The sequence below is a fragment of the Octopus bimaculoides genome, chromosome 11 (assembly GCF_001194135.2).
Source record: "Octopus bimaculoides isolate UCB-OBI-ISO-001 chromosome 11, ASM119413v2, whole genome shotgun sequence".
Classification (NCBI taxonomy): Eukaryota; Metazoa; Mollusca; class Cephalopoda; order Octopoda; family Octopodidae; genus Octopus; species Octopus bimaculoides.
The window spans coordinates 60571005-60582155 of NC_068991.1; the positions used below are offsets into that span (position 1 = coordinate 60571005).

Sequence of the window (11151 nt, forward strand, 5' to 3'; positions counted from 1 at the left end):
TATATATATATATATATATATATATATATATTGTGTCCGATTTTGGTAAAGGGTTTTTATAAAGAAATTTAATTATCTCCCATCTTGACAGAGCGTTTCTTACTTACCTCCCTTCGATGTAACTTCAGCAACAGTAGAAAGTCTGGCCAGCTACTCGATTGGGATATTTTAGCTCAAATTTTGGAGATTAACTTCGTCTTTCAAAAGTCACGAACAATTAAAATAAGTACTAGTGTCCTATTGCGATCAGATCAATCATCTGTACACCTTTTTACAGCAAGGACAAAATTTCAAGCACTTGTTGAGATGAAAACTGAGTATACATATATAGTTGATTGCATGCCAGACGTAACCCAGTTTTAGCAGCGCATATTCAACAGAAAGAAACTTTTTGGTATATTAGAATATATAGACCCCGTTTCGGTCATGAATGACCACAGGATTCTACATAGAAAGTTCCCCTCCGAGGCACAAGTCCAGGTAAGTTTGTTAATAGGAGACCAGCATTCGCCCATGCGTACCAGCCTCCCCTCTCCATGCCACCAATATTATCGAAGGGAAAAGCAAAAGCCGATACTGCTTGGCACCAGTGACATTGCAACTCATTTTTATAGCCGAGTGAACTGGAGCAACTTCGCATATAGGACTCCGGGTGATTCTTTCGGAGCCTTTTTTTTTTTTCATGTATGTCATATATACCATCAAATATGGTAACTTTTGGGGGTAAATTTTCAGATTAACACCCGCACGATTTTCACTAGGGTGTTAGGGTCAGGGTTAAGTACGGAATTTCCTAACCCTAACCCTAACCCTAACACCCTAGTGAAAATCGTGCGGGTGTTAATCTGAAAATTTACCCTTTTTTTGCTAATGATAGATCAGTCCATCAGAAATCTACACTTCACAGAGATAGAAGAGGCTTATAATAAAAAAATAAATGAATTGATAGATGAATATAGATTCTGAGAAAAATCTTGTGTTAGTGATGAAGTGCTTAGTACGATAAAGAGATAAGAAGTGTTTTTGTTGCATAACATTCATTGATTCTTATCTTCCTTGATGTACAATATCAGGTGTTGTCAGTTGTTAACTGTCTCTTTTGTTATTTATAATTTATCACGAAGTGAATGCATGTGGCTTTTGGTTAAGGTGTTGCCATCACCATTGCCATGAAGTGTTCTTGAGCAAAACACTTCATTTCATGTTGCTCTATGATTACTTTGACAGCTGATATGTAACACACTGTGCAATGTTGATTTGATGGAAGGAGTATGCTAATGTGCAGCACAAACATTATACGTGCAAATCATCAATGAAGGTTGTTCAGCAAGAAAATGCAGAACACGTATCTGTCATTTACAACAGGAGAGTAAAAAAAAATAATAAAATGAATAAACATAAGAGTATGGTAGATGGCAGAAGCAATAATGCACCGGACTGAAAATCATGAGTGTTGTGTTCTTGAGCAAGACACTTTATTTCACGTTGCTCCAGTTCACTTAACTGTAAAAATAAGTTGCAATGTGACTGGTGCTAAGCTGTATTGGCTTTTGCCTTCCCCTCTGTGGCATAAAGAGGAGAGGCTGGTATGCATGAGCAACTACTGGTCTCCTATAAACAAACTTGCCTGGACTTGTGCCTCTGAGGGGAACTTTCTAGGTGCAATCCCATGGTTATTCATGACCGAGGGGGGGGGGAGGTCTTTATCTTTTCTTTTTACCTATTATATAAAAGATACGTAGAATATAGCAGTATAGCCTCCTCTTCATCATCATCATCATGTCTGTTTCCTATGCTAACATTTGTTGGATGGGTTGTTATAGTCCGAGTCAATTCTTAATTGGAGTTACTGCTTCCTTAGATGAATTGAAAGGCAGTAACATCAAGTCTTGCTCACATTTTCCAATCTTGGAGTGATTTCTATGGTCAGAAGCCCTTCCTAATGCCAACTACTTTAGAGTATTTACTGGGTGCATTTTATTGTGGCATCAACATTAGAGAGATTGCTGTGTCCTTGGGAAACCTAAAGAGTCCTCTATACTCTGAGAGACAGTGATTGGCAGCTGCATGTTGGTTGTTGGTAAGGAGATTGACTAGAAAAGAGGCATGATGGAAAAAAGAGTGATAAGGAGGTGATAGTATGGGAGATTAGGAACAGAGATATAGTTAACGAAGAATGATAGAAGAGAATATTTTAACAGAAATACTGAAGGACTGAAAGATGTAATGGTAAGAGAGATGGCTAGCAGTAAAGAAGAATTATGGTAGAAAGCAGTGAATCAGATGGTCTGAGTTTCTGAATGGTCATTGATAGTCCATTCCAAGCTTTGATGCCACAAGGTTCTCAGTATGAACAATGGACATTACCATGTCCATTGTTCATTGGAAATTAGATCAGAGAAGTCACTTAAACATTAAACATTAGTGCTATAAACCTAGTGTCCTGTATATTGGTACATCACTAACAGTGTAAACTGCAGTGATGTAAAAGAATAATATATTATTTTCACAGGGGCTGTGCCAGGATTTGAACAAGCATGTAAGCTAATGAAGCACAACCAAACAAGACAACTTCTACATGATCCACTAGAATAGTAACTAATCTCTCTAAAATCACATCCAATCATATTAAAGAAACGATAGACACATTAGCCAGTGTAGTCTTAGATACATGCGGCTGGGAAAAAACGACAGAATAGTTAAGACAGAAATGTTTCTGATCATAGGTTGAGATAAAACAAAACTGACCAGTGGCTAAACAATTAATGAAAATCCCTTAATTACTCATTGTACTTGGTTGTCTACAACATTTCTCTTCGTGACATCTATTTATAGCTAAGTGCACTACGAGGTTATGTATCATTACAAAACTCACGTATCAACATCTGTAAGACAGTATCGAACTCACTCGGACAACGGTGATTTTCAGTACAGATGTTGTTTACCCTCAGGACAACCGAGCAGACCAATGATCAAAGGCATTTTCAGCTATGATAATGCTGTCTTTTGGTAGGTATCTAGGAATACATAATTCAATGTCTCCTCCGCCATTCCTTTTTTAGGGCGGTAGAGTTTGAGTTGATAGGTATTTGGCTACTGTTTTTAGCAGGTCGAGTAAATACACATAGGCTCCTTCTCGGCAAGGATAAAATAAAAATAAGAACATTTACTCATTCATTTGTTTCAAAGGCTCTTTGCAAAGTTTTAAAAAGTTCAGGTTTGTTTCGAGCATACAAGCTCACTTGGCCGGAGGTAATCCGGATTCTATTGCTATTAAGCGACTGAGAATACCAGACAGACCAGGATTCTGAACGGAGAGCCAAATCTATCGAAAGGTTAAACCCCTGTTCCTGATGATACTCATTTAGTTGCAAAGTAAGTGATATGATTCGCCCAGAAGATAGCTCCACAAAGAAAGAAACTAACAAACACAAAAAATATGAATAAAAATACCAACCAACAGATATACAAAGTAAAGCTATGCCGTTGCGATACTTGTTCTCTCCTAAATTAATTCTTTTCCACCACGGTGGCTTAGTAACATTCCCATTTGTTTCCTGTTCTTTGGGTTTGACGTCTCTCAACGTTGTGTAGGAGAAACCGGCCAGGTGGACCCAGAAAAAGAACTGTAAAATACCGAGGAAAGCCAGAAGTTTGTAAAATTTATCGTTCTTATATGAATATATTAAAGTGTCTTTAGTTACTCGATCGTTTACTTCAAACGGTAGTCCAGTTGGAAGCTGACGAGAAGCAGAAGTAAATATATGTCTATTCAACACGAAAGTTGACAGTAAAGGTACAAAGTGCGATCTCAAGGGTATTGCTGAAAGCGATGTTTTGTTGCCGTGTTTAATGAGATTATTCACTTGCCCAATGTATCTTTGATTGTATATTGTGTCTTTGAACCTAAACATAGGTTTGAACGAAGAACATCGTCCTAAACACAAACTTCGATACAATAACACATGCATCTTCTAATTATTGCGATTGTTATGCATTAAATGAAGAGCATAAGTACAAAGGGAGACTATTCTCCTATAACAAAGGGAATTAATCTAAGAACATGACCTTGATACCTCATCAGTTACGGCTTCACAAAATCGGTAGAGCAACGGACAAACTTAGTATTTAGTTACTTCTTTTCGTGTTCTAAGTTCAAATACCATTGAGCTCATCTTTGCTTTTAACTTTTCTGGTACTGAAAAAAATAAAATAAAATCGTAGTTAAATATTAAGGTCGATATCATCGACTATATTCCACCCCTAAATGTGTGACCTAGTGCCATTTTTACTTTCTTGTAATAAAAAAAAAAAAGGGAGAATCAGCAACGCACCAGATCAAATTTGTTGTGGTATTTAGTTGCTGTCTTTCATGTTCTGAGTTTGAATCTTGTCAAAGTTAACTTTATAGACTTTGGAAACATCACGGCAACGAAAATATCAACAAGTGTTGATAGTTAGGCCATATTCTCTCCAAATCTGTGCTGTTGCACTTATGTTTGTGACTAATTATCATTATCTTAAAAAAAAAAAGAAGCTACCGTCTTTTCCTCCCTGTACTGTCTGGTTTGTCTGTTGTACAGCTGTATCAGTTTTCTTAGAAAAGTCCAAGTTGCGTTACAAAAGATTGGATCTTTGAATTCGCTTATGAAGTGTAATACAGTCTGTTAATTTTCCTGAAAGCTTTGTGGAGAAAAGATGCTTGATTTTTATTAATGGATCTTTGAGTTTGCTTATGAAGTGTATTACCATCTGTTAATTTCCCTGAAGGCTTTATGGAGTAAAGATGCTTGATTTCTTTAATATTGAAATATGAAAGTTGTCAACCATCCAAGCCAACCAAAGGTCTGAGTCTAGGAAGCATCTATGTGATCTTTTGAACTGCAAGAAATAACAGTCAAATCTCCTTCAAATCAAATCTTGAAAACAATCCCCCAAAAAACAGAAAGGACATGTTAGATACCTCTAAAAAGGCAAAAAAAAAACTTTAATCATAGGTGGTCAAGGCAAGAAATTCTTTAATCATTGATCTGAACTTCAATGAAACACAGTTGGATCAGTAAGATACTGACACGTATTTTGTAAAGAAATAACTTAGTCCAAACATCTGTAAAAAGGTACCATAAAGAGGGATGCTGTAAACAAGTGAGAGATGCTAATCAGCTCAACTGACTAAGAGTATATGAGCCAATAAATAAGCCTCTAAATCTCATCTGAATTGGAAATAGCAGCAATATCACCTTTAAATCAGAGAGAGGGAGAGAGAGAGAGAGAGAAATATGGTTAGAATTGGAATACCTTTAGTGATAATTTGAAATTAAACAACCACCATGTGTCTGCTCAATGAGGGTTGATCTAGGGCCAAACAATGCCTAAGGATTTAAAGTTAGAAAAGCTATATACAATAAGTACCAGACATCACTAGTGTCTTCTTTTATAGCTCCAGGCTGGCCAGAGTCTTAAGAGTGGATTTGGAAGATGGAAGCTGAAAGAGGTCCGAACGTGATCGTTACCAGCGTCGCCTTACTGGCACTTGAAAAAACATTCGAGTGAGGTCGTTGCCAGTGCCGCTGGACTGGCTCCTGTGCAGGTGGCACGTAAAAAACACCACTCGAGTGTGGCCGTTGCCAGTACTGCCCGACTGACCCTTGTGCCGGTGGCACATAAAAGCACCCACTACACTCTTGGAGTGGTTGGCATTAGGAAAGGCATTCAGCTGTAGAAACTGCCAGATCAGATTGGAGCCTGCTGCAGTCATCTGGTTCACCAGTCCCCAGTCAAATCGTCCAACCCATGGTAGCATCGAAAGCAGACGCTAAACGATGATGATGTATGTAGGTATGTATGTTTATATATATATATATAAATATATGTATGTATGTATGTATGAGGGTCAACCGAAATCATGTGAATGAATTTAGTAGGTAGATGTTTCCATTATGTGTGTACATGTGTGTAAGTACGTGTGCCCCCTAACAGAAAGGTAGGAAAAAACATATATGTATGTATGTTTGTGTCTCTTTGTCTGGATACTGTGTAATAGTTGTAAATGAGTGCCACTGTCATTCATTTCAAATATTCTGCGAGAACATGTTCGGCCATGAGGAAATATTACCTTGCTTGCAAACAAGGGTTACCAACAGGAAAGGCATCTGGTTGTAGAAAATCTGTCTCAATAAGCTCTGTCTGAGCTATGCAAGCAAGGAAATGTGGGCATTAAAATGATGGTAAAGAGGAGGATATATATTACAACAAGCTTTTTTTTTCAGTTTCCATCAACCAAATCCATTTACATGATTTTGGTTGATCCAAGGATATAGTAGAAGACATTTAATCAATATGTCATGCAAGTAGGACAGACCCAAAAAAGCATGTGGTTGGGAAGAAATTGTTTTAACCATGCAACAATGCTGGCTAGCATTTGTAATCCATATAATACAACCTTTTTACACACATACTTGTCGTGCTGATTGTACCAGAGAATTACATTAAAGAGCAGATGGATCTGTGGAATACTCAACCACTTATATGCTAATTCAAGGGCAGGTAATGCAGTTGATCAAACAACTAAATCCTCAGCATCAAAACTGATAGGGATCCCTATATATGACCCTAGTATGGAAGAACTAGTAAATTGTCTATGAATGCAAATGACAACAATTAAAACACATGTGATGAGCAACCAAGAGAATTTCTATGTCGTCACTCAACCTGCTAGAAATAGCAGTCAAATCACTTTCAAATCATATCCAACCATCTTCTAAAAAATATAAAAGGGAGGATATATTGGATAGTATAATCATAGATATACTGTGCTTGATCATAAGTCCATTCAATTGGAACTCACTTGGTTCTAAACAACCACAAGGTGTGTAATATGATGATACTGAAGATTCAACTGTTTATATTGACGATTAAGTTCAATTAGCAGTGATTAAAAAGAAATCAATATAGAAATAAACACCAAAACATGATATAAGCTTGTTTTAAAAAGAATTTATTTTGTGTGCATGTGTATATTACACAAACACAGAGTCCTTGGTGTTACTTTAAACTGCATTAAGTAGAGGGGCTTAAGGGTTCCAAGAAGTGTGGAACCATCTCTTAATTTTTACTCTAACTTGGAGTAGTAGCACTTGCCAGGGCCTCCACTATGGGTTAATTAGCATGTCATTGGAAGAATGTCACTCACAGGCCATTTAACAAACCCAGGGCCTTTCAGGTTTTTAACTGCTCATCTATGAGAAGGTAATTCCATACTAATCCTGCATCCGGGTAACCACTGGGCTTTTGTTGCACCAAACCAGTACAAGTTTGAAAGATGAGAGTGGAACTGGCTCTGCAAAAACTTTGCCCACACTATAATAATATTCATCACACAGGCTGTTCAGCAGAATGAGACACCAACACCATCACACTTTGAGAACATGATGTAGCTGGCTTGCTGAGCCCCCATATGCCAAATCAATGAGAGTCCTAAGGTATATATGTGAGGGCACATGGCCCAGTGGTTAGGGTGTTGCACACACGATCGTTAAATTGTGATTTCAATTCTTGGACCAGGTAGTGCGTTGTGTTCTTGAGCAAAACACTTCCTTTCACATTGCTCTGTAATTAGTCCAATGACATGTGAGGTATGGTGCACCTGTTCAAGCAACATTGGTTTGATGGAAGGAGTGAGCAAATGTACAGCACACATATTTCATCACCATAAATAAATTATTTGAGCAGCTTTTTCATACATCGTCTTTGACAAGAAATTGTCATACACACGAATATATATATATATACATACACACACACACACACACATACACATTCTCAAAATCCTTAAATGTTTTCAAATTAGTTATTTTCTCTCTGTCTGTACATGCCGCCCTACAAGTTTGCGTTTGATATTTGCATTGACGTTATGGACTTTGGTCATTTTCCGAGCTGCCATCTGAAAACAGAGAAGGGAAAAAGAAACATTAAAAGTCAAATTCTGCCAAAATACTGAAAAAATAGACTTGTCAGAAGTAAATGTTTTTTTATTGTCGTCAATTATAAAATTGAAGATGCAAAAAGAATATGGCATTGCAATGTCCAAGCTGCTAAAGGGTTGGTCTTTTAGCTAGATTGCTCAAAGCAACACATGGATGGAGAATGAAGAATTATCTCTTATGTTTTACTTGTTTCAGTCATTGGATTGTGGTTATGCTGGAGCACTGTCTTCAGGGTTTAGTTGAACAAATCCATCCAGTACAACAGTAATCCCTCAACTATCACGGGTATTACATTCCAAAATTCCCAGCGAAAGGTGAAAATCCGTGAAGTAGAAACAGTACTGTACTGTATATTTTTTAAAATCATTTTTATAATTTGTATATATTTATTTTATTATAAATGCAAAACAACACCGCGGAGGAATCAATATAAGCTTAAATGATAAACTGTGATAGGTGAACCACAATATGCTAAGTTACAAACCAATGTCAATGGTCAAGCACACATTTATATATACATACATCATCATTATCATAATTTAATGTCCATCTTCCATGCTGGCATGGGTTGGATGGTCTGACAGCAGCTGGTAAGCTAAAGGACTGTGCCAAGCTCTGCTATCTGTTCTGGCATAGATTTTATGGCTAGATGCCCTTCCTGATGCCAACCACTTTACAGTGCATTTTATGTGGTACCAGCACATATGTGTGTGTATGTATGTGGCAATGACAAACAACCGAGACCTTTGGAGATAGGCTGTGCTTGAGAAGACCTGGCAAGCCAAGTGAGATCGTAGCTGTGGCCCATGCCAGTGTTGCATAACCAGACCATTTAAGAGTTTCCTTCAATTGTTGGGCAATGTGCTGTGCTTGAGAAAACATGTTGAGTCAAGTGAAATTGTTGTTGTGACCGATGCCAGTACTGCCTGACTGGCACCCGTGCCGGTGACTCGTAGAAAGCACCTTTGAGCGTGGTTAATGCTAGTGCTGCCTGATTGGCCCCATGCTGATGTCATGTAAAAAGCACTCACTACACTCTCAAAGTGGTAGGCGTTAGGAAGGGCATCCAGCTGTAGAAACCTTGCCAGATCAGATTGGAGCCTGGTGTAGCCTCCTGCTTGCCAATCCTCAGTCAAACCGTCCGACCCATGCCAGCATGGAAAGTGGACGTTAAACAATGATGATGATGATGATGATAATTTATACACACACACACACACATAGATGACAGGCTTCCACACAGTTTCTGTCTATTCATTCATATGATACCTTCTGTCATATTCATTCACAAAGCATTGGTTGGCTAATTTGATATAGTAGACACTTGCCCAAGATTTCATCCACATGGTTGCAAAGCAACCTTCTTGACCACACAGCCATACCTGTGCCGTGCCTATATCCAGAAAAATTTTAAACTTGCTTCAGTCTTAAGCACTGAATGTCTCCCTGTCATCTCTTGGACTGTAAACCACAGTATTTGAGCAAACATCTGCCAATAAGGACATGACAGCCTAGTTTCTTTCAAAAAACACACAAAGAACAATCTAATGCCACACTCTCCCACATGTGAACACAACAAAAACACCTGCAAAAGTTATAAAAAACTAGATAGATAATCTTAAATACAACATTGTCATATTTGCATCACAAAAACCAAGATGCCACTTCAGCCTGATTAGTTACTAAGCCTATAACAAAGCTCAAAAAGAGTAAATCAGCACAAAAATACAACAGTAAATTTGTAACATAAGGTAACATTGCTGTTACCTACAGTGACTACCACCACCACTGCCACCACCAAGTCAAGTTTAGTTTTCCATGCTAACATAGTTTAGTTGGATTCAGCACAGAATCTCATCACTTGTTGCATTCTTTCATGTTCTCCTTTGTGAGTCTCAGCTTCCTGATTTCAAACCTCACCACTTCCAATGATTGATTAACAATACATTAATGTGCATGTGTGTCAGTATGTGTGTGTGTGTGTGTGTCTGTGTGTGTGTGTGTGTGCGTGTAGTTGTATTTTTGCATTTGCTTGTCTTGACATCACGTGGTGGTTGTATTAATGATGATCAGCACCATACAAGTGATGCTGCTCGATTCTAGTCTATGTAAAATGTATCTGGCCATGGGGAAATATTACCTTGTTCCTTGTTTGGAAACAGCAAGGGCATGTGATCACAGAAAATCTGCCATAACAAATTTTGTGTGACCCATGCAAACATGGAAAAGCAGACGTTAAATAATGACATAGATGATGGTGATGGAATATAGAAAAATCTTTCACCTCTAAAAATGATAGTTTGAAAAAACATATAATCTTATAGCAAATTTGTATTGGTTAAGCAGATCAATGGAAATGTCATTGTTATCATCATCATCATCATCATCGTCATTTTAACACCCAGTTTTCCATGCTTGTATGGGTTAGATGGAGTTTATTGAGGCAGATTTAGGGTTAGTCCTGTCACTAACTCTCAACTGCTTTCAAGAAAGATAACATTTCCACATGGACAGATGCGAATGACACTACTTATATGATAGTGACTCTCATTTACAACTATTATGCAATGTCTAGACAAGGAGAGAGTAACACACACACACACACACACACACATATATATATGCATATGTAACAGGCTTTTGTCAGATTCCATCTAACAAATCCATTCACAAGGCTTTGGTTAGCCTGAGGCTACAGTAGAAAACACTTGTCCAAGGTGCAACACAGTGGAACTGAACCTGGAACCAAGTGATTGGAAAGCAAACTTCTTAACCTCAGTGACGTCTGTGCCTTTGTCAAGGGTAAACAACTAATATGTGCTGATGCAATTTCTGACTCTGAATTGACTAAATCACTGTAGATTTCTTTATCTGACAAATCTCTTAAAACTGAAAAACAAAACAATAAGGCTGGCTTCAATAAGCAATATTATTGTCAATTAGTTACAGATACTTACTTCAAGCAACCATACTATTTCCACTTCATACTTGTGTGCCACTAAAGAAATTACTTCAGAGGTTGCATTTGAACCAAGACGTCCAACACGCCCAACACGGTGGATGTAATCAGAGACGAAATGAGGGAAATCATAGTTCATAACGGTTTGCACCTAGACACAGAAAAATGAATATATATATATATATATATATATATATATATATATAT

At 37.7% G+C, this 11151-nt stretch overlaps 2 protein-coding genes across 5 annotated transcripts in view; both read right to left on the reverse strand.

Moving 5' to 3' along the window:
- Positions 1-4009, reverse strand: part of LOC106875736 (transmembrane protein 223) — a 6976-nt gene extending 2967 nt beyond the window's left edge. The window contains exon 1 of the mRNA XM_014923984.2: positions 3458-4009. Within this exon, the coding sequence (XP_014779470.1) occupies positions 3458-3971 (514 nt within the window). The 5' untranslated portion in view covers positions 3972-4009. The remainder of the gene's footprint in view (positions 1-3457) is intronic.
- A 2967-nt stretch (positions 4010-6976) lies between these two features.
- The window catches only part of LOC106875740 (probable ATP-dependent RNA helicase DDX28), a 23391-nt gene continuing 19216 nt past the window's right edge, over positions 6977-11151 (reverse strand). For 3 of the 4 annotated variants that reach the window (XM_052971887.1, XM_014923988.2, XM_052971886.1), the window contains exons 14-15: positions 10943-11095; positions 6977-7942 (exon numbers count right to left, since the gene is read on the reverse strand). In XM_052971887.1, the coding sequence (XP_052827847.1) occupies positions 7850-7942; positions 10943-11095 (246 nt within the window). In that variant the 3' untranslated portion in view covers positions 6977-7849. The remainder of the gene's footprint in view (positions 7943-10942; positions 11096-11151) is intronic. The other variant, XM_052971888.1, reaches the window with a different exon arrangement.